The following is a 25,443-nucleotide window of genomic DNA, read 5'->3' as shown; positions in this document are numbered from 1 at the left end:
GTTTGAATCCCCGGTCCCGCCCCGCGCGCGCGCGCTCCTCCCGGTTCCCGGTTCCCACCACTGAAGGTTTACCGGAGACTCGAGCTTCCCGTGGCCGCTGTCAGACGCTCCGCGAGCGGCGAGAGAAGAGCGCAACCCCCGGGGAGAGGAACGCGAGCGCCGCGGCACCCACGGTAACGTTCATGCGCTCGCGTTGTTTACGAACGCCTGTGAGTGACACATTTCCCTACAGATGCAGGAGTAAATCCTCTGAACGTTCTGGATGGAATAAATCTGTGCGTTGTTTTCGCTTCTTCAGTGGCGTTTGTGTTTAGAAGACGCGTTTGCATACATAACATCTGCGTGTTAAATATAACATATATCCACGTATTAACGGAGCGATCGTTTAATATTAAGTATGTTTTATAAGAACACTTATTGATAGGCTGTTTCTGCGCTGTTAAAACACTAGTGATTTACCCAGAAATACTGAAAACATGAGATTTATAATGTATTATTGTTGTTATTGCTTGACGCGTCAGTAAGTTCTCACGCGTTCGGAACGCTTGGTAGATTTGATCGCGTATATGATCCGTTCTGATGTGGGAAAAGGCGAGTCTGATGAAATGAAGCAAACTTGCACTGAATTCGGGGTTGACACACTACCAACTATATTCGCATTAAGTAACAATAGCGTGCTGTTAATTACTCTCGTGCGTTCTGCGGTTTAAATGCTCGAGCTGATTCTGATTAGTTGTCAGTGTTTGTATCGTTCATCAGATGAGGAAAGAAACATTCTGCAAGATACTCTAATGCAAAGATGTTCCTCGTTGCAGCTGTTGGTATGGACTTCCCTTTTAATCTGTTAATTTATTATTTATTTAAATAAAATTGCAGTTATTTATTTTAATTATTATCTAATTTATTTCGTTTTGTTTCATAATCGAACAACATAAATGTATTTGATTTAAAAAAATAATTAAAATAAATACCATTTTATTTAAATAAGTAATAACACATTAGAATGCAATACATTTAGAATAAATACAAATTTAATGATAAATAAATTTAAATAAAAAGTATATGTTTTTGTTTTATATATTATGTTTATATATAATAATAATAATAATAATAATAATATATATATGTTTTTTTTAATGAAATATATATATATATATATATATTTTTTTTTCGGTTTTTTTTTTCTGCACACCATTTACACTGACATAATGCATCATGCCAAAACTACGAAGTTATATGCTGCAAACACAACAGATCAAACTAATTTAGCATGCCGTTCTGTTAATTCTTTGTTGATTTGACGAAGCATGCTCACAATGTAGAGAATGTTTCGAATGTTTAGTTTCTTACATTCCAAGAGTCACTTGTAGAATGGCCCTGATTGTAAATCAATATTCTGTATTGATCAGAAACATTGTCCTCGAATAGAATGTGTGAATGTGTACAGAAAGTTTGTTGATTCTCAGTGCATTTATTACGGGTCTGAGTGACGCTGGTTTAAGTGTTGATTGATATTGACCTTTTGATTACCGGCACTGATCTTTAACCACTATAGGCCATGTTAACCCTTATAGTTTCTGCAGGCTAGAATGATAATACCATGATTATGCTTTTATTCTGTAGTTTTTAAGTAGTATAAGGTGATTTATTTTAGGGATGCACGGATATGAAAATTTTGGCTGATGATAATTCTTTATATTTGAAAGCCGATATATTGGCCGATAAATATAATTCCAATTTTTTTTATATAATATTTGAGAGCCTGATTACAAAAAACAAAAGTCTCCCCATTAAAATCTGTGTCTCCAGCACACAATTATGATGTTCTCATTATAATTTGATGTAGCCTTTATGACAGACGTGCGCTTTGAAGTGATTTCAGTCATATTTCAAGCAATTCAAAACCATTATGGACATGGTGAACGTGAAGGAAATAATCAATTATTTTTCGACTTTAATATATCGGTCAAATTTTCTTAGTGGGCCGATAATTATAGCATTAAAAATGAACAGATATCGGCCGATACCGATATGGTGGCCCATATATCGTGCTATTGTCTGTCACTCAGTTGGTTATTCCAATGAAGCTCTGTGTGAAATTGAGTAATAAAAGGGATTAACACAAACTTCCCGGTGAACTCTGCATTATCTGGTCACAGACGGCTCAGACTGCGTCTCCATTGCGTTTTTGATGGGAGTAAGTGTAAGCCGTTAAGAGGGTTTAACCCATCTGTGCCGAGTTAATGGACTGGTTTCAGCCCAGGGTGGATCGAGCGTCTCCAGGTTCTTGGTTTACCCAGACTTGTTAAGAGTGACAGGATTTGCTAAAGGTTTTTCTTCCTGCATATTTCACAGCTCAGTGTGTCTCTGATTCTGAAATTCCTGACATTTTCCAGAATGTTTACGGAGATGTTGGGTTTTATTACAAGAGCAATAGTGTGAAAATAATTTTTTGACGCGTTAAATAGCCTAAAAGATTATTGGAGCATATTTTACAAGAAAATAATATTTCATACTGTTTTAATTATTGACAGGATATAATCGGCCCTGATCATCAGCTGTTTTTAAACAATTGACTAATTCCAGATAATTGCTTTTGTCGGCCGATTCATCCCTAACTTAGACGAGAGAGCAATGAAGAAACAAGGAGTCATGTGAAAAATACACAACAGAATGTGAACCAAATAAGTCAAGATGAGTAAGAACTTTCTAATTACGTTCATTTTTATTAATGTTGCTGTGTATTTTTGACTCTTTACAAATCCATTCATTCATCCATATGGGGCTTCATGTTTTTCTTCAGCTGAATTTCAGTTCCAAGGTGATCTTCATTATAATCGCTGGTGTGATCGCAACACATCCACTGTACAATCCTCGTTAATATTCACGGAGATACTCTCATTGTTTTGTCTGCCTCTCAGAGAATATGATAGGAAAATCATCTTCTCTCTCGTTCTCTGATGTCGAGCAGATCTGGAGGGCCATTGGCTGGTTGTGCTCCTGCGGTTCAGTTTGACCTACATTTCTGCACCAGGCCATTAAAGTTCACAGAATGAGTCTGACAGAATGCAGTCGTGTAATTCCTGCAGTTTTCCACTGCCGCTCTCCAGAAACACCAGGAGAATCCGCCGATGGTTTACATCACTGTCACGCCGCTGAAGATACCAGGGCTGTCAGAGATTACAAACACTCACTCATTATGAAGCAGAAGATATAACATTTGCTTGGGTGTTCTGAGTGGTTGCTAGGGGGTTACTAGGGTGTTACTTGGTTTTCAGCTGTTTTCTGGTCCATTTGCTTGGGTGTTCTGAGTGGTTGCTAGGGGGTTACTAAGGTGTTACTAGGTTTTCGGCTGTTTTCTGGTTCATTTGCTTGGTTTTCTGAGTTGTTGCTAGGGTGTTTCTAGGGTGTTACTAGGTTTTCAGCTGTTTTCTGTTCCATTTGCTTGGTGTTCTGAGTGGTTGCTAGGGGTTACTAGGGTGTTACTAGGTTTTCAGTTGTTTTCTGGTCCATTTGCTAGGGTGTTCTAAATGGTTGCTAGGGTGTTACTAGGTTTTCAGCTGTTTTTTAGTGCATTTGCTTGGGTGTTCTGAGTGGTTGCTAGGGGGTTTCTAGGGTGTTACTAGGTTTTCGGCTGTTTTCTGGTTCATTTGCTTGGTTTTCTGAGTTGTTGCTAGAAAGTTACTAGGGTGTTACTAGGTTTTCAGCTGTTTTCTGTTCCAATTGCTTGGGTGTTCTGAGTGGTTGCTAGGGGTTACTAGGGTGTTGCTAGGTTTACAGCTGTTTTCTGGTCCATTAGATTGGGTGTTCTAAATGGTTGCTAGGGTGTTACTAGTTTTTTAGCTGTTTTCTGGTCCATTTGCTTGGGTGTTCTGAGTGGTTGCTAGGGGGTTTCTAGGGTGTTACTAGGTTTTTAGCTGTTTTCTAGTGCATTTGCTTGGCTGTTCTGAGTGGTTGCTAGGGGGTTTCTAGGGTGTTACTAGGTTTTTAGCTGTTTTCTAGTGCATTTGCTTGTGTTCTGAGTGGTTGCTTGGGGGTTTCTAGGGTGTTACTAAGGTGTTACTAGATTTTCGGCTGTTTTCTGGTCCATTTGCTTGGCTGTTCTGAGTGGTTGCTAGGGGGTTGCTAGGGTGTTACTAGGTTTTTAGCTGTTTTCTAGTGCATTTGCTTGTGTTCTGAGTGGTTGCTTGGGGGTTTCTAGGGTGTTACTAGGTTTTCAGCTGTTTTCTGGTCCATTTGCTTGGTTTTCTGAATTGTTACTAGGTTTTCAGCTGTTTTTTGTTCCAATTGCTTGGGTTTTCTGAGTTGTTGCTAGGGGTTTACTAGGGTGTTACTAGGTTTTCAGCTGTTTTCTGGTCCAGCAGGTGAAAATGGTGCATCTGATCACTTAAATCTCTCACATGATCTGAGGAATCATTCATGTCAATGCACTAATACTCTTAACTAGAGGTCTCAGTGCAGTGTTGTTTCCAAACTCCCCTGTCTGCGCCTGCATTGCTCAGTCAAAGATTGCTTGAGGTTTGCTATTTGTTGTCGAATCTTCAGCGACTGGTTGGCTTCACACTGATAAACATGGCAGCATTGCACATGTTGGAATGACTGTTGGAAGGAATGCCTGTCTGCTGTAGCACACTTTCAAGGGACCACGGCATGCAGTCTAAATGTGTTTCAGGACATTAAAGACTTGTGTACTTCAGGCATCACTGCTGTCGTGATTTGGGCTTTCAAAAATACACCGATCCTAGGACAGTGCAAGAGTAAACATCAGGCTAAATATAAACTTATCTGTGGTCAGATACCCACACTGTGCATTCCAGTGAAGAAGCAATCCAGTCAGATTGTGAAATGCCCAGCCTGAATATGTATGTATCCGTGTGGCATTTCAGTGTAACGGGCCATGACGACGGATCCAGGCTCGGAATCGGACGTCCCGCACACAGAAGCCAAACCGAAAAGACACGAAAGCCCGGACACACGGCACCAGGTGAGTCGGGTCAGCTCCAGCTTTCCTCATGTACTGTCAAAACGGCTGAAAAACTACATTTTATACTTGTATATTACTAATATTGGAATGCCGTGTGTCCATCAAAGAGTTTTTTTCCCAAGGCTAGCGTATTTTTCCAATTGTTTTCAATGGGAGCGCTGTGTTTTTTTAAACGGCAGCAGCGTGACGAAGAGATGAGCGTCTATTTCACACTGAACGCATGGCGGTTTTTTACCAGTCGGCGAGAGTTGAAGAATGTTCAAATTTAGGTAAAACGCAGCGTTCATCACTGTCACTTTTTACCCAGCCGTCCAATCACAGTAGAGGAGGGGCAGGGCAAATACCACACTGAAAAAAACGCCACATTCTGGTTGTACAATGATAACTAATGAGGAGCACATCTCAGTCAGCACGCTGATTGGCCATTGTGTTCACACGCTCAACATATATGTCTCTGATTGGCCATTGTGTTCAAATGCTCAACATATATGTCTGTGATTGGCCATTGTGTTCACATGCTCAACATATATGTCTCTGATTGGCCATTTTGTTCACACGCTCAACATATATGTCTCTGATTGGCCATTGTGTTCACATGCTCAACATATATGTCTCTGATTGGCCATTGTGTTCACATGCTCAACATATAGGCTATGTCTCTGATTGGCCATTGTGTTCACATGCTCAACATATATGTCTCTGATTGGCCATTGTGTTCACATGCTCAATATATATGTCTCTGATTGGCCATTGTGTTCACATGCTCAACATATATGTCTCTGATTGGCCGTTGTGTTCACATGCTCAACATATATGTCTCTGATTGGCCATTGTGTTCACACGCTCAATATATAGGCTATGTCTCTGATTGGCCATTGTGTTCACATGCTCAACATATATGTCTCTGATTGGCCATTGTGTTCACATGCTCAATATATATGTCTCTGATTGGCCATTGTGTTCACATGCTCAACATATATGTCTCTGATTGGCCGTTGTGTTCACACGCTCAACATATATGTATGTGATTGGCCGTTGTGTTCACATGCTCAACATATATGTCTCTGCTGGAATCAGGAATTAAAATTTCAGTTCCGTTTTGGTTACGAAGTGGGTACTTTTGACAACACTTGTCGACATTTTTATATTCAGAAACAAACCACTAAATCCACTAGTAACAGTTCTGTGGATATTCTGTATCTAAGACTAACATCTTGCACCAGCGCAAACCCTCTTTTGGCGTTAAAAACTACGGTTAAGATTTACTAAAGACACGCAGTGAAAAAATAAGCACTGATAATATTTTTTGCACTTGATCGTATTGCATATGCATTTGTAGGAGTTTCCCTTTCATATGCATTTGTAGGAGTTTCCCTTTCAGATGCAAAATTTATGGGAATAGAGTTTTTAAATGTATACGGCGTATATAAGAACCCTAAACCTGCGCCCGTCTAGATCGGCCCAATGGCGGTATCCCATAGAACGGGTGAAGGTCTCTGCGTGTTACTGTCTTTCCTTTTACACAACACAACAATAGTAAATGAAATACATTTTCTCATGTATTACCTCGTTATTTCATCTGACTCCATTAATGAAAAAGGTTTTAATGATATCTGAGCATCATTAAATGTGAACGAATGTTTGATTATTGTTTTTAACTCTTTACTTATATTTTACCCGTTCATATTCGGAAGCTATGTCACTCTGAGGTCCTCACGCCTTGTTTAACGCGGGTCTCACGATCACAAGCTCGTCAGGTTTGGTCATTAAACAGAGGTAATTGGCTATATACCTGAGATGTTCGTAATTCACAATCAGAGATACTTTGGTATATCCCCCGTGGTTTCGCATACACTTGAATTTAACGTAACGTTTACTTCAGTAGAGGTATGGCCACTACTACAGATATAGGTCGACTTCTCTTATAATAGCTTTGGATTGGCCATGCCACGGTAACATTAAATTAAAACAGAGGCAAGACACATCCAGATTTAGGTTGGTCAAGCAGCATTTGCTGTTCTAAACGGAAATTCACTTCTTGTCTTTGCAAACCAAGTACACTTGAATTAGTGCCGAATATTAGTCGTCACTAATCTGACGCAGACTTGCGGGAACTTACGAATCCGTTTAATCTACTTGGGAAAACAATTTCAGATTTAGTCAGAATAAGATCAAATGTTTACAATTTATTACATCAGGTAAATGTATCATGCCAATTTCATAATCAGTTCAAAGATAATAAATACAAAACATCAAATGCTCTGTAATAAAGAGAAGATGCGAACCTGACATTATAAAATACATGATTCTGAGAGTCACACTCTCCGCATCACAGGCTAATTTGAGCTACAAATTGCCCTGAGCCTCTTGCTGCATTTCTGTATATAGACAGAAACTTCTTTCACATGGAAACATTTGCTAACAATGGGAATTTGCATACAGAGTTGACAGCTTTTGGGCAGGATGCCATTTGCCTGAAAGACGAACCCTCCTCTGTGTGCCAGTTATCTCTAAATTCTTAAGAACTTTATTACCTTTTGGTTTACTTCTTTGGTAATGAGACACCAGTCGTACTGAGACATTTCAAATGAGACCAAACATGTATAATACTGTATGATAATCATTCACATTAAACCATATAGATGTTTGGGTGAATATCTGGTGATCTCCGCGTGAGAGAGAGACAACATCAACAAACAAACCGGCATTTTTTAATTTCTCAATTGTTACAGTAATGTATCTCTGTGGCTTTACAGATGTAATCCCTCGGAGAGTTTCAGGATCTTTCTAGAAAGTAGGTAACAGAAAATTATGTAACTTGATTTAATGATGAAAATCTATTCATGGCGAAGCACTGAAATAAACCTGCATGATGAAAATAGCAGCATCAGCCTCTGAAATGAAGCCGTGACATGAGACTGCTGTCAAGAAGGTCGGTTATGAAATTATTCATAATCGATTTTTAGAACTGTATTGTTATTGTTATATTTATTGTTCTTTGTGTGAATGGGCCTCAATTCAAACAATTAAAGTCCCCCTGTAGTCAATAATGTTATCCCTTAAAACTCATCTTTGATCACCAAAATGACATTTAAACGTTTTTTGATAAAAAAAATGTATTCATGCCTTAAAATATCTTGAATGTAACTCGACACCCTTGCCTCATTTACTATACACGGTTCTATGAATATGCAAATGAGCCCCGCCTCCACTCTCTCACTCAACTCAGAGATCCACTGGTTGACGATCACACGTTGATCTGATTGGTTACAAGGTAGTTTGTGACGTCAGAAACACCAGCGTTTTCAAACCTTTGAACTCATTTTGCTGTGTTTCTGCAGAGCCAATCAGAAGTCAGACAGCAGGAGGAAGACTACATTTCCCAGAAGTCTTTGAGCAGCCGAGTGTCCTGGTCAGCGTTAGGCAGGAGCCACAGACTGAAGGTCATGGAGTGTAAGGTCACGCTTCTGGATGGCACGGACTACACCTGCACGCTGGAGGTGAGCATGATGGGAGCGAGTGCTCCAGGTTTGTTGGGCTTGAATAAGTGAATATAAATAATAATGAAAAAATATATATGAAAAAACTAAAATTGAAAAGTTTAACTTCATGTACTAAAATAACTAAAACTGAAATACGTATTATTTGACTTTTTTTTTTTTTTACTTTACATTTAAAATGAAAACTATACAAACAAAATTCAAAATATTGACTAAAAACTACAGTCTAATAGTTTCTCAATGATACTAAAATAAAACTGGTTTGTAGACAAAAAAAAAATCATGTGATTTATCTACTGATCAGTGACTATAAAATAATATTTTTTTATGATTTTTGCTGTGGTTATTATTATTAATAAATAAAAATATTAAGCAAATTAAGAAATAAAACAACAAATATAGTACTATTGTGATACTCTTGTACTGTAAAATTGAAAAATATAATTTTTAATAAAAAAAATATTTTACACTACAACTAATATGTTATGCCTTTGAAATTTGATAATCGCAATTATTTATTTTGATTAATCATTCATCCCTACAGGTCCTTAAAAAGTCATAAAGTTTGATCAAATGTAAGGTCATTAAAAGTCTTAAATATCATAAATAGTATGAGAAAAGTCTTATATAAAAGTATAATATCAATAGATCTTAAAGTTGCGGACGGAAAATCAGTAAAATCAGGATTATTAAATGATTCAGTGCAATAAATGTGAGCGTTGCACATTTCAAAGTAAAACTGTTACTGTATACTGTTGTGTTGATGAGTTATGACAGTATAGTTTTATGTTTAAATGGTTTTAATATGCATGGCATGAGAACATTAGGTATCATTTGAAAGCTTGAATTAACGGTTTTGACATTGTACATGCATTGCCTTTCCACGTAAGCAGACTTTAAAGCAGGATTTGCTATAAACCTAAACTTCGAAAACTCTTTTACACTTTCATTTGCTTTCACTTCTGCAACAACCCAACCATGCAAGTTCAGATGTTTGCTGAGGAAGTTTAAGACCGAGGCGTGAAACAGCGTGTCGGGACACATCCACACAGTGTGTGTGACTGCGCTGTAGAGTTGAAGAGCACACACACAAACTTGTCACATCACAAGCACTTTTATTTTTAGCTTATTCTTATTTTGGCACGAGCAAAATCGGTTGCATGAAGTACAGCATGCCAGAGCTGTGTGTGTTTACTGGAGGTTCAGTCTCGCACAGATTGAAGATGAAGAGAGATGAAGATCTCACGTGGAAGAGAGTGTAAATAGAGGATTTTTTAGTTCACAGGCAGAAATCAAAGCAGGGCGTCAGTTTTGTTGGAGAGTTAACCTGTTAAACGGGTCCGATTGAGCTCATGTTCATCTGTGTTTAGTGTGTAATGTTGCAGTGTGATCATGAAGAAGCTCCAGCTCTTCTCTATATCAGAGTCAGTGTGTCTGAACTCCTGAAACGCCTCCACTGTAGTCTTGAGTATCTTCCGGGAACGAACACGTCACAATATTCCTCATTATAATAATTAATGCGCAGAATAAAGGGGCGGGGCCTGGTTGAGCTAGTTAGTAGTGTGTTAAACTGGTGGTTATGGTAAGGGGCGGGACATTTCCCAAACACACTCGAAGCGCTCGACCAATCACAACACACTGCTCCAGCCGACCAATCAGAGCACAGTGTGCTTTTCAGAAGGAGGGGCTTCATAGAGACAGGAAGTAAACAGAGCGTTACTGACAGACTGGGAAGAGAGGAGCCGCAACAATGGAGAATATGAGGAAAAATAGGTATTAATCGCTAATCCACCATCATTGCGGTGGGTTAACTCTTTATTTACCAAATAAAACAAACTGCAGAAAGTTGACGAACTCTAACTTGGGCAAAAGTGAGATTTATTGATTGTTCTCTTAGTTCAGGGATTCTCAAACTTTTTTTGTCACATTAATATTTCAGTAATTTAACAGCACATAAGCATGCTCATGGTTATTTGTGGATTAATGGTCACATGACATGCAGAAAAACCAATAAAATATTTGTATATATTTATTATCAAGTATATAAAAATATATTTATAGAAAAAAAGTTCCGGTTTAAAAAAGTCAATTTGCATATTCATAGAACCACGCATACTAAATGAGGCAAGGGTGTCGAGTTGCATTCAAGATATTTTAAGACATGAAGATTTTTTTTCAAGGAAAAAACGCTTAAATATGTCATTTTGGAGATCAAAGATGAGTTTTAAGGGATGAAATGATTGAGTACAGGGGGACTTTTATTGTTATTTTATTGTTATGCGCTTCTCTTCAACTCCCTGCAGTTTCCTCGTTAACCCTCATTAATGAATCTTTGTGTCTGTTTGTTGTCCACAGAAGCGAGCGAAAGGTCAGGTGCTGTTTGAGAAGGTTTGCGACCACCTGAATCTTCTGGAGAAGGATTATTTCGGGATTACGTACCGGGACGCTGAAAGCCCGAAGGTGTTTGTTTGCTCTTATTTCTCTGATTTCACGTCTCGGTTCTTATTTTTTTCAGTGACAAACCTCCTGTTTTTCCCACAGAACTGGCTGGACACGTCCAAGGAGATAAAGAAGCTGATCAGTAGTACGTCTTTTCCTGACGGACACGTTAATTGTCTTCATCCAAACGTCCTCAAGTTCTTACGAGAAGTTGTTTTTCATGTTTTTACAGCTGGTCCCTGGAACTTTGCCTTCAACGTGAAGTTTTATCCTCCCGATCCGGCGCAGCTTTCTGAGGATATCACCAGGTGTTTAGATGAAGTTCACTAAAACCATGACAAAACATAAACATTAAGTGAAATTATATATATATATATATATATATATATATATATGCGCATGTATGTATATATAAAATTTTATTTCAGGGAGTTGCCAGGCATTTTCATGTAGTTTAACTTGATGTACTGAAATAACTAAAACTGAAATATAAATGAATAAAAACTATGTATACATAACTAATAAAAATGACTAAAACTAAAGTTAGAATGAAAATATGAATTTTTTATCAATGGTAATAAAATAAACACTGCTATGAACTGACGCACCACAAACATGTAGTAAAATAAAATATATAAAACTTTTCTTATTTTCATTTAGTTTGACTTGATGTACTGAAATAAAAACTGAAATAAAAATAATTACCCAGGAAACTGTATCACATTACAATAGCATAACATTAATTAATGTATTAACTAACATGAACTGACATTTAATCATTTTTTTCCATGTTAGTTCATAAAATTACATGTTAGTTCATAGAGCATTAACCAATGATAACAATTTTTAATTTAAACTTATTTTGTATTAGTAGATGTTGAAATTAACATTAACTTCAGCTAATAAATGATGTAGAAGTATTTATTGTTCATTGTTAGTTCGTGTTATCTAATGTAGTTAGTTAATGTTAACAAATGAAACCTCATTGTAAAGTGTTACCAAATAATAAATAACAAAAAAAAACAAGAAAAAATGTACATACTGTCACAATTCTGGAGTAAAATAAAATATGAACAACTTAGACTTATTTTATTTCGGCTGGTTGCAAAGGCAACGTTTTTCATTTGTATTTAATATTTGTAGTAAAAATATTACTGAAATAAGAAATTAACAATAGGGACGCACCGATGTGAAATTTTTTACCGATAATTCTTTACATTTGAAAGTTGATAACCAAAATATTGGCAGATAAATCTAAATCCTAAAAGCCCTAAATATCTAAAGCCTGATTAGTTTACCTTGATGTAGTAAAACTAGAACTGAAATAAAAATGAAGAAAAACTACACAAACTTATTTTAAAAAAGAATGGAAAAAAAAAACGAATAAAATGACTAAAGCACACAATAAAAAATACAAAAACTTTAACCAAAATGAAAATGGATAATACAAAAAAATAAAAATGAAATCAAAATATGAAAAAAAAAAAAAAACTATAATAGCATATAGTCTATTTTTTCCAATCTATCCATTTTGTAATATTATTCTTGTATTATACTATATTATATCTGACTGAAAACAGAATACTTACTAAACCAGAACATTGAAACACTCTCTCTCTCTCTCTCTCTCTCTCTCTCTCTCTCTCTCTCTCAGGTATTACCTGTGTCTGCAGCTCAGAGATGACGTGGTGTCCGGGCGTTTGCCGTGTTCTTTCGCCACACACACTGTGCTGGGCTCCTACACGGTTCAGTCTGAGCTGGGAGACTATGACCCTGACATGCAGGGATCCGGCTATATCAGCGAGGTGCGTTTGGCCCCCAACCAGACCAAAGAGCTGGAGGAGAAAGTGCTGGAGCTTCACCGCAACTACAAGTGAGTTTACCCGCGCTTTACGACAGAGAAACTCTGTCAGATCGTTTCAAGCTGCAGCGTGTGACGCTCAAATGCTCAGATTTGTGTTATTTTAGTATCATTAAGATTCGAGATGCACCGATACTAAATTTCTCAGATACTGATAGCTGATTATTCGGAATGATTTCTGTCGATACCGATAGTCGATTACTCCCAATTATATCTGCCGATACCGATAGCCGATTATTCAGAATGATATCTGCCGATACCGATAGCCGATTATTCAGAATGATATCTCCCGATAGCCGATTATTCAGAATGATATCTGCCTATAGCCGATTATTCAGAATGATATCTGCCGATAGCCGATTATTCAGAATGATATCTCCCGATAGCCGATTATTCAGAATGATATCTGCCGATAGCCGATTATTCAGAATGATATCTGCCTATAGCCGATTATTCAGAATGATATCTGCCTATAGCCGATTATTCAGAATGATATCTGCCGATAGCCGATTATTCAGAATGATATCTCCCGATAGCCGATTATTCAGAATGATATCTGCCTATAGCCGATTATTCAGAATGATATCTGCCGATAGCCGATTATTCAGAATGATATCTCCCGATAGCCGATTATTCAGAATGATATCTCCCGATAGCCGATTATTCAGAATGATATCTGCCTATAGCCGATTATTCAGAATGATATCTGCCTATAGCCGATTATTCAGAATGATATCTGCCGATAGCCGATTATTCAGAATGATATCTCCCGATAGCCGATTATTCAGAATGATATCTGCCGATAGCCGATTATTCAGAATGATATCTGCCGATAGCCGATTATTCAGAATGATATCTCCCGATAGCCGATTATTCAGAATGATATCTCCCGATAGCCGATTATTCAGAATGATATCTCCCGATATCCGATTATTCAGAATGATATATGCCGATAGCCGATTATTCAGAATGATATCTCCCGATAGCCGATTATTCAGAATGATATCTCCCGATAGCCGATTATTCAGAATGATATCTCCCGATAGCCGATTATTCAGGATGATATCTCCCGATATCCGATTATTCAGAATGATATATGCCGATAGCCGATTATTCAGAATGATATCTGCCGATAGCCGATTATTCAGAATGATATCTCCCGATATCCGATTATTCAGAATGATATCTGCCGATAGCCGATTATTCAGAATGATATCTGCCGATAGCCGATTATTCAGAATGATATCTCCCGATAGCCGATTATTCAGAATGATATCTCCCGATAGCCGATTATTCAGAATGATATTTGCCGATAGCCGATTATTCAGAATGATATCTGCCGATAGCCGATTATTCAGAATATCTGCCGATAGCCGATTATTCAGAATGATATCTCCCGATAGCCGATTATTCAGAATGATATTTGCCGATAGCCGATTATTCAGAATGATATTTGCCGATAGCCGATTATTCAGAATGATATCTGCCGATAGCCGATTATTCAGAATGATATCTCCCGATAGCCGCTTATTCAGAATGATATCTGCCGATAGCCGATTATTCAGAATGATATCTGCCGATAGCCGATTATTCAGAATGATATCTGCCGATAGCCGATTATTCAGAATGATATCTCCCGATAGCCGATTATTCAGAATGATATCTCCCGATAGCCGATTATTCAGAATGATATCTGCCGATAGCCGATTATTCAGAATGATATCTGCCGATAGCCGATTATTGAGAATGATATCTGCCGATAGCCGATTATTGAGAATGATATCTGCCGATAGCCGATTATTCAGAATGATATCTGCCGATAGCCGATTATTCAGAATGATATCTGCCGATAGCCGATTATTCAGAATGATATCTGCCGATAGCCGATTATTCAGAATGATATCTGCCGATAGCCGATTATTCAGAATGATATCTGCCGATAGCCGATTATTCAGAATGATATCTCCCGATAGCCGATTATTCAGAATGATATATGCCGATAGCCGATTATTCAGAATGATATCTCCCGATAGCCGATTATTCAGAATGATATCTGCCGATAGCCGATTATTCAGAATGATATCTCCCGATAGCTCGATTATTCAGAATGATATATGCCGATAGCCGATTATTCAGAATGATATCTCCCGATAGCCGATTATTCAGAATGATATCTCCCGATAGCCGATTATTCAGAATATCTGCCGATAGCCGATTATTCAGAATGATATATGCCGATAGCCGATTATTCAGAATGATATCTGCCGATAGCCGATTATTCAGAATGATATCTCCCGATAGCCGATAATTCAGAATGATATCTCCCGATAGCCGATTATTCAGAATGATATCTCCCGATAGCCGATAATTCAGAATGATATCTCCCGATAGCCGATTATTCAGAATGATATCTCCCGATAGCCGATTATTCAGAATGATATCTCCCGATAGCCGATTATTCAGAATGATATCTGCCGATAGCCGATTATTCAGAATGATATCTCCCGATAGCCGATTATTCAGAATGATATCTGCCGATAGCCGATTATTCAGAATGATATCTCCCGATAGCTCGATTATTCAGAATGATATATGCCGATAGCCGATTATTCAGAATGATATCTCCCGATAGCCGATTATTCAGAATGATATCTCCCGATAGCCGATTATTCAGAATGATATCTCCCGATAGCCGATTATTCAGAATGATATCTGCCGATAGTCGATTATTCAGAATGATATATGCCGATAGCCGATTATTCAGAATGATATCTGCCGATAGCCGATTATTCAGAATGATATCTGCCGATAGCCGATTATTCAGAATGATATCTGCCGATAGCCGATTATTCAGAATGATATCTGCCGATAGCCGATTATTCAGAATGATATCTCCCGATAGCCGATTATTCAGAATGATATCTCCCGATAGCCGATTATTCAGAATGATATCTCCCGATAGCCGATTATTCAGAATGATATCTCCCGATAGCCGATTATTCAGAATGATATCTGCCGATAGCCGATTATTCAGAATGATATCTCCCGATATCCGATTATTCAGAATGATATCTGCCGATAGCCGATTATTCAGAATGATATCTCCCGATAGCCGATTATTCAGAATGATATCTGCCGATAGCCGATTATTCAGAATGATATCTACCGATAGCCGATTATTCAGAATATCTGCCGATAGTCGATTATTCAGAATGATATCTGCCGATAGCCGATTATTCAGAATATCTACTGATAGCCGATTATTCAGAATGATATCTGCCGATAGCCGATTATTCAGAATGATATCTGCCGATAGCCGATTATTCAGAATGATATCTGCCGATAGCCGATTATTCAGAATGATATCTGCCGATAGCCGATTATTCAGAATGATATCTGCCGATAGCCGATTATTCAGAATGATATCTGCCGATAGCCGATTATTCAGAATGATATCTCCCGATAGCCGATTATTCAGAATGATATCTCCCGATAGCCGATTATTCAGAATGATATCTCCCGATAGCCGATTATTCAGAATGATATCTGCCGATAGCCGATTATTCAGAATATCTGCTGATAGCCGATTATTCAGAATGATATCTGCCGATAGTCGATTATTCAGAATGATATCTGCCGATAGCCGATTATTCAGAATATCTGCTGATAGCCGATTATTCAGAATGATATCTGCCGATAGCCGATTATTCAGAATGATATCTGCCGATAGCCGATTATTCAGAATGATATCTGCCGATAGCCGATTATTCAGAATGATATCTGCCGATAGTCGATTATTCAGAATGATATCTGCCGATAGCCGATTATTCAGAATGATATCTGCCGATAGCCGATTATTCAGAATGATATCTGCCGATAGCCGATTATTCAGAATGATATCTGCCGATAGCCGCTTATTCAGAATGATATCTGCCGATAGCCGATTATTCAGAATGATATCTCCCGATAGCCGATTATTCAGAATGATATCTCCCGATAGCCGATTATTCAGAATGATATCTGCCGATAGCCGATTATTCAGAATATCTGCTGATAGCCGATTATTCAGAATGATATCTGCCGATAGTCGATTATTCAGAATGATATCTGCCGATAGCCGATTATTCAGAATATCTGCTGATAGCCGATTATTCAGAATGATATCTGCCGATAGCCGATTATTCAGAATGATATCTGCCGATAGCCGATTATTCAGAATGATATCTCCCGATAGCCGATTATTCAGAATGATATCTGCCGATAGTCGATTATTCAGAATGATATCTGCCGATAGCCGATTATTCAGAATGATATCTCCCGATAGCCGATTATTCAGAATGATATCTCCCGATAGCCGATTATTCAGAATGATATCTCCCGATAGCCGATTATTCAGAATGATATCTGCCGATAGCCGATTATTCAGAATGATATCTCCCGATAGCCGATTATTCAGAATGATATCTGCCGATAGCCGATTATTGAGAATGATATCTCCCGATAGCCGATTATTCAGAATGATATCTCCCGATAGCCGATTATTCAGAATGATATCTCCCGATAGCCGATTATTCAGAATGATATCTCCCGATAGCCGATTATTCAGAATGATATCTGCTGATAGCCGATTATTCAGAATGATATCTGCCGATAGTCGATTATTCAGAATGATATATGCCGATAGCCGATTATTCAGAATGATATTTGCCGATAGCCGATTATTCAGAATATCTGCCGGTAGTCGATTATTCAGAATGATATCTGCCGATAGCCGATTATTCAGAATGATATTTGCCGATAGCCGATTATTCAGAATATCTGCCGATAGTCGATTATTCAGAATGATATCTGCCGATAGCCGATTATTCAGAATGATATTTGCCGATAGCCGATTATTCAGAATGATATCTCCCGATAGCCGATTATTCAGAATGATATCTCCCGATAGCCGATTATTCAGAATGATATATCCCGATAGCCGATTATTCAGAATGATATATGCCGATAGCCGATTATTCAGAATGATATCTGCCGATAGCCGATTATTCAGAATGATATTTGCCGATAGCCGATTATTCAGAATGATATCTGCCGATAGCCGATTATTGAGAATGATATTTGCCGATAGCGATTATTCAGAATGATATCTGCCGATAGCCGATTATTCAGAATGATATCTCCCGATAGCCGATTATTCAGAATGATATCTGCCGATAGCCGATTATTCAGAATGATATCTGCCGATAGCCGATTATTCGGAATGATATTTGCCGATAGCCGATTATTCAGAATATCTGCCGATAGTTGATTATTGATTATTCAGAATGATATCTGCCGATAGCCGATTATTCGGAATGATATCTGCCGATAGCCGATTATTCGGAATGATATCTGCCGATAGTCGATTATTCGGAATGATATCTGCCAATAGCCGATTATTCGGAATGATATCTGCCGATAGCCGATTATTCGGAATGATATCTGCCGATAGCCGATTATTCGGAATGATATCTGCCGATAGCCGATTATTCAGAATGATATCTGCCGATAGCCGATTATTCAGAATGATATCTCCCGATAGCCGATTATTCAGAATGATATCTCCCGATAGCCGATTATTCAGAATGATATCTGCCGATAGCCGATTATTCAGAATGATATCTCCCGATAGCCGATTATTCGGAATGATATCTCCCGATAGCCGATTATTCGGAATGATATCTCCCGATAGCCGATTATTCAGAATGATATCTGCCGATAGCCGATTATTCAGAATGATATCTGCCGATAGCCGATTATTCAGAATGATATCTGCCGATAGCCGATTATTCAGAATATCTGCCGATAGCCGATTATTCAGAATGATATCTGCCGATAGTCGATTATTCAGAATGATATCTGCCGATAGCCGATTATTCAGAATATCTGCTGATAGCCGATTATTCAGAATGATATCTGCCGATAGCCGATTATTCAGAATGATATCTGCCGATAGTCGATTATTCAGAATGATATCTGCCGATAGCCGATTATTCAGAATGATATCTGCCGATAGCCGATTATTCAGAATGATATCTGCCGATAGCCGATTATTCAGAATGATATTTGCCGATAGCCGATTATTCAGAATATCTGCCGATAGTCGATTATTCAGAATGATATCTGCCGATAGCCGATTATTCAGAATGATATTTGCCGATAGCCGATTATTCAGAATGATATCTCCCGATAGCCGATTATTCAGAATGATATCTCCCGATAGCCGATTATTCAGAATGATATATGCCGATAGCCGATTATTCAGAATGATATCTGCCGATAGCCGATTATTCAGAATGATATCTCCCGATAGCCGATTATTCAGAATGATATCTCCCGATAGCCGATTGTTCAGAATGATATCTGCTGATAGCCGATTATTCAGAATGATATCTGCTGATAGCCGATTATTCAGAATGATATCTGCCGATAGTCGATTATTCAGAATGATATCTGCCGATAGTCGATTATTCAGAATGATATATGCCGATAGCCGATTATTCAGAATGATATTTGCCGATAGCCGATTATTCAGAATATCAGCCGATAGTCGATTATTCAGAATGATATCTGCCGATAGCCGATTATTCAGAATGATATTTGCCGATAGCCGATTATTCAGAATGATATCTCCCGATAGCCGATTATTCAGAATGATATCTCCCGATAGCCGATTATTCAGAATGATATATGCCGATAGCCGATTATTCAGAATGATATTTGCCGATAGCCGATTATTCAGAATGATATCTGCCGATAGCCGATTATTCAGAATGATATCTGCCGATAGCCGATTATTGAGAATGATATTTGCCGATAGCGATTATTCAGAATGATATCTGCCGATAGCCGATTATTCAGAATGATATCTCCCGATAGCCGATTATTCAGAATGATATCTGCCGATAGCCGATTATTCAGAATGATATCTGCCGATAGCCGATTATTCAGAATGATATTTGCCGATAGCCGATTATTCAGAATATCTGCCGATAGTCGATTATTCAGAATGATATCTGCCGATAGCCGATTATTCAGAATGATATTTGCCGATAGCCGATTATTCAGAATGATATCTGCCGATAGCCGATTATTCAGAATGATATCTGCCGATAGCCGATTATTCAGAATGATATCTGCCGATAGCCGATTATTCAGAATATCTGCTGATAGCCGATTATTCAGAATGATATCTGCCGATAGTCGATTATTCAGAATGATATCTGCCGATAGCCGATTATTCAGAATATCTGCTGATAGCCGATTATTCAGAATGATATCTCCCGATAGCCGATTATTCAGAATATCTGCTGATAGCCGATTATTCAGAATGATATCTGCCGATAGTCGATTATTCAGAATGATATATGCCAATAGCCGATTATTCAGAATGATATTTGCCGATAGCCGATTATTCAGAATATCTGCCGATAGTCGATTATTCAGAATGATATCTGCCGATAGCCGATTATTCAGAATGATATCTCCCGATAGCCGATTATTCAGAATGATATCTCCCGATAGCCGATTATTCAGAATGATATCTGCCGATAGCCGATTATTCAGAATGATATCTCCCGATAGCCGATTATTCAGAATGATATCTGCCGATAGCCGATTATTCAGAATGATATTTGCCGATAGCCGATTATTCAGAATGATATCTGCCGATAGCCGATTATTCAGAATGATATCTGCCGATAGCCGATTATTGAGAATGATATTTGCCGATAGCGATTATTCAGAATGATATCTGCCGATAGCCGATTATTCAGAATGATATCTCCCGATAGCCGATTATTCAGAATGATATCTGCCGATAGCCGATTATTCAGAATGATATTTGCCGATAGCCGATTATTCAGAATATCTGCCGATAGTCGATTATTCAGAATGATATCTGCCGATAGCCGATTATTCAGAATGATATCTCCCGATAGCCGATTATTCAGAATGATATCTGCCGATAGCCGATTATTCAGAATGATATCTCCCGATAGCCGATTATTCAGAATGATATCTGCCGATAGTCGATTATTCAGAATGATATCTGCCGATAGTCGATTATTCAGAATGATATCTGCCGATAGCCGATTATTCAGAATGATATCTGCCGATAGCCGATTATTCAGAATGATATCTGCCGATAGTCGATTATTCAGAATGATATCTGCCGATAGTCGATTATTCAGAATGATATCTGCCGATAGCCGATTATTCAGGATGATATCTACCGATAGCCGATTAATCAGAATGATATCTCCCGATAGCCGATTATTCAGAATGGTATCTGCCGATAGCCGATTATTCAGAATGATATCTGCTGATAGCCGATTATTCAGAATGATATCTGCCGATAGAAGATTATTCAGAATGATATCTGCCGATAGTCGATTATTCAGAATGATATATGCCGATAGCCGATTATTCAGAATGATATCTGCCGATAGCCGATTATTCAGAATGATATCTGCCGATAGCCGATTATTCAGAATGATATCTGCCGATAGCCGATTATTCAGAATGATATCTGCCGATAGCCGATTATTCAGAATGATATCTGCCGATAGCCGATTATTCAGAATGACGAACTGTGAACATTGGATAACTTCCCTGAAGTAAATGCAACGTTAAGTTCACAAGCTGTTTTATTGACGTCTTTCCGCGGTTGAAACACTGATTGATTCATTTTCATCAATCAAGTTGTACTGTATCTTTCAACATTCCTTCTGAGTTTCATGCATGTTTTTTGTGCTATAACTTGTAGTAAAGTGGAAGAAAAGACTCGCGCTGCTGTTTAACTGATCCGTCACGTCACATTTAAAGGGTTTGTTCACCCAAAAATGAAAATTCTGTCATCATTTTCTCACCCTCATGTTGTTCCAAACCTGTATGAGTTTCTCTGTTCTGTTGAACACAAAAGAAGAGATTTTGAAGAATGCCAGTAACATTGATTTCACATAGTAGGAAGTCAAAGTCGACTGTCAACTCTCTGGTTACCGACATTCTTTCAGATATCTTCTTTTGTGTATCTTTCAAATATCTTCATTCTGAATATATATCAATTAAAGAAAATGTTTGTAATAGCTTTGGTTGACAATAACAGCACACAGTCACTGGTACAGAGACAGACGTTGAATTCAGAGATCAGTCCATAGATCTCGATGTGCTGCTGTGATTCTCTGCTCATTAATGATGAATAGATCAGTGTCAGTCAATGTCCGATCGCACAAAGACTCACTGAGCCTGTGTCCACGCCTGTCTCGACCCACAATGCCCTGCTTTGTTTACTAATATACATACAGAAACTCAAGCAAAACAGAGTGTTGTGTGTATGGACTGTAAGCGCTGTGTGTGTGTCAGTCATCTGTCATGCTGAGTAATTAAATAAATGTTGCATAATTAACACAGATGAGTGTGAAATTAAGCTTCATATTCCTATGAAGTGTTCCGTAGTCCAACTGCAATCTCGCAGCATCTGTTGGTGTGTGTGTTAACACGCTTCAGTTAGCAGTAATCTGTGTGTGTGTGTGTGTTTATAGAGGAATGACTCCTGCTGAAGCTGACATGATGTTCCTGGAAAACGCAAAGAAACTCTCCATGTACGGAGTCGACCTGCACCGTGCCAAGGTAAGAAGTGAGTGTGTGTGCCTACGTGCACGTGTCTGAATGTACTGTGTGTGTGTGTGCGTGTGTGCGTGCATGTGCACGTGTGTGTGTGTGTGTGTGTGTGCGCGTGCACTAGAGTAGGAGTATGTGCTGTTTGTGTTTGTGTGCACGCTTGTGTGTGTGTGTGTGTGTGTGTGTGTGTGTGTGTGTGTGTGTGTCGCACTAACGCTCCTCCCATTCACCTGCTGCAGTGCTGCTCATCTCAAGCTCTTCTGTCTTTACAACAACAAAACCTAGAAATTCTTAAACTAATCGTTTTTTCTAATAGATAACTAATAGATCTCACCATTCTATCACAGTACATTAAGACAATTATTATGTATTACAAGTTTTCTGAAATGTGAAAATATTTAAATATGCAAATAAGGCATTATCTTTTTAAATGTGCTCTAATTTGCATACATTTATAGAACAGAAATATGAACATTGGATAAAGCCAGATTCTAAAGTCATGTTTGATTTTGTTGACATATTAGAGCTTAAAAAAAGCTCGTTTTCAAGAGTAAAATATTGTATAAACCAGGCGAATAATATACGAGCAAACCTTCAGAATATAGATATGAATAAAACGTTTGGTGTGTGTAAAGAGATTTCTGACTCGAACTCGCCGCCTTTAAAGAGATGTATTGAGACAGATGCACATAGATCAAGAGCAATAAAACCGTGTATTTTGGATGTTTAGTCACATGCAAAACTGATAAATGCATGATGAACAATATTTCTGCATGTAGTGTCTCGCCTCAGTGAACATCACAGGCGATCTTTGTAAACTGCCACGTTCCAGTCGTGCGATCTCTCTCTTCTCCTGTTAATGCATGTTCATGCTGCTCTTCTGATTGGCTCGTGCTGCCCATCGCAGTTCTCTCTCTCTCTCTCTCTCTCTGTGTCTCTGTGTCTCTCGCCCCTCCCCCACTGACTCAGCTGATCGGACGGTTGTTTGAGTGCATTGCACCGGTGCAGGAGGAGGTAAGATGCTGCGCTGCGTCTGCCTGTTCATGTGTGTTACGTGTGTGTGTGTGTGTAGATGCATGCGTTAATAACACGAAGGTCTCATCAGCCTGTGATGATGCATTGTTGGTAATGCGACTACAGCGTGTGTGTGTGTGTGTGTGCTCGTTGCAGACGGCGTGTCATTGTTCAGCCGCAGTCATTACTCGTGCCGCAGAACAGCAGCTCCTCATATACATGTCGTCAGATAGAGAGCGATGATGCTCTGATGATAATGCAGACGCTCGCTTGTGTTTTATTGTGACGAAATGTGCATGATGTTTCTGAGGCTGTTTTTGTAACATATAGGGGTGTAACAATCTATCGTGTCACTATATATCTCAATGCAAAAATGCAACAATATGTATCGTGGATAGTTCACCCAAAATAAAAATTACTGAGCGAGTTTTCAGAGTTTTAGTGTCAGTTCTACATTACTACTATATATAATGTTGAATATAATGTATAATAATGCAATGGGGGAATATGTGTGTGTCCTGATAATGCCAAATGTCTGATGTTACCAGTAAAAAGTTACATTATTTTAAATATTTATAGTCAGTGACAGAGATCAAGCGTATTCGTCTATAATAATCCTGTGTTTTCATCTTCAGAATCATGAATATTGTTATTCTGGCGTCTCTATTGTCCTGCATTGGGTTTCAGCTCCACGTCCGAGTCTATTCATTTACACACACAATGCAACATCAAGTTTAGCATTTTAATCAAAAGTAAAAAAAAATGTGTTAACCTTTTATCATATGTCTTGGAGTATCGTAATAACATTGTATCGTGAGTTCAGTATCGTGATCTGTATCGGATCGTGACATGAGGGAATCGTAACATATGAAATATGATATTCGAAAGACATGTCTGTCTGATACAGTGCGTGCAGAATTATTAGGCACGTTGATTTTCTGATCATATTTTTTTCTAGGCACATTTTACCAATTCCAAACGACATTATTCTTAATAATTACTATTCATTTTGTTTTTAATCATTCATAAGTAATCATTTCAATTGTTCATGAAGGCTGGAGATGAAAAACGCCTTATATTCAGGTGTGCAGAGTTATTAGGCACGTTTTCTTTTTAGTTTTAGTTATTTTAGTACGTCAAGTAGATAAAAATGTGAAATGTTTCTTTGGCAACTAGCTTAAAATAAGTTTAATGTTTTATATATATATGTGTGTATACATGTATATGTATATGTACATGTATTTATGTATGTATGTATGTATATTTTATTTTATTTCCAGTTGAATTTGTGTTTTCAGTTGTAGTGTTAGTAAACTATAATGTGTGTGTGTGTGTGTGTGTGTGTGTGTGTGTGTGTGTGTGTGTGTGTGTGTGTGTGTGTGTGTGTGAACGCAGCCGTAATCTGAGTGTGTAAAGCGGGTCCTGTATCCGTGCGTACCGTACGGTTTCCGTAACGCGTGTTCCTCAGGATTCAGAGAATTTCCAGTTAATAATTAGTTTATTACCAAGGCAACACTTATTAATTTTCATTTAGTTTTTTTTTTTTTTTTTTTTTAATATTGCTATATAGGATTACATTTATTTTTAGTTTTAGTTTCAGTTTCAGTTTTGGTTTTTATTTATTTCCAGTTAATAATTTTAGTGCTTATTTCAATTTATTACCAAGGCAACATTTATTAATTTTCATTTAGTTTTTAGTTTTTTTTAAGCTAATATTTATATTTTATTTTATTTTAGCTTTATTTCAATTAACAGATTTTTTTTTAAATAGTTTGTTTTTTTAATATAGTTTTTATTAATATTTTGAGTTTTATATTCTCCGTTTCATTTTATTTTAGTTAAAGTTTTAGTCATTTTGTTGTTGGCTTCTGCTGTTTTTATTACTTTTTGGGTTATTAATATAAATATCAATATAGTTTTTTCATAATATAATTATCAATATAATTCAATATAATATAATTTTCAATATAATATAAATACAATAT

At 37.7% G+C, this 25,443-nt stretch overlaps 1 protein-coding gene across 16 annotated transcripts in view; it reads left to right on the top strand.

The window, feature by feature from the left end:
• The window catches only part of epb41l3b (erythrocyte membrane protein band 4.1-like 3b), a 59,619-nt gene that overhangs the window by 9,568 nt on the left and 24,608 nt on the right, over window positions 1–25,443 (top strand). For 4 of the 16 annotated variants that reach the window (XM_079876969.1, XM_079876963.1, XM_079876971.1 and 1 more), the window contains exons 1-9: window positions 40–173; window positions 4,887–4,984; window positions 8,326–8,484; window positions 10,840–10,944; window positions 11,026–11,068; window positions 11,156–11,231; window positions 12,578–12,796; window positions 22,366–22,453; window positions 23,414–23,458. In XM_079876969.1, the coding sequence (XP_079733095.1) occupies window positions 4,898–4,984; window positions 8,326–8,484; window positions 10,840–10,944; window positions 11,026–11,068; window positions 11,156–11,231; window positions 12,578–12,796; window positions 22,366–22,453; window positions 23,414–23,458 (822 nt within the window). In that variant the 5' untranslated portion in view covers window positions 40–173; window positions 4,887–4,897. Of the gene's footprint in view, window positions 174–4,886; window positions 4,985–8,325; window positions 8,485–10,839; window positions 10,945–11,025; window positions 11,069–11,155; window positions 11,232–12,577; window positions 12,797–22,365; window positions 22,454–23,413; window positions 23,459–25,443 lie in introns of all 16 variants that reach the window. The other 12 variants (XM_079876964.1, XM_079876976.1, XM_079876972.1 and 9 more) reach the window with 9 other exon arrangements.

The sequence above is a fragment of the Squalius cephalus genome (assembly GCF_949319135.1).
Source record: "Squalius cephalus genome assembly, chromosome: 7".
In the NCBI taxonomy this organism is placed as follows: Eukaryota; Metazoa; Chordata; class Actinopteri; order Cypriniformes; family Leuciscidae; genus Squalius; species Squalius cephalus.
Note: the sequence above shows the minus strand (reverse complement) of the source record. Positions and strands in the feature narration are given on the sequence as shown.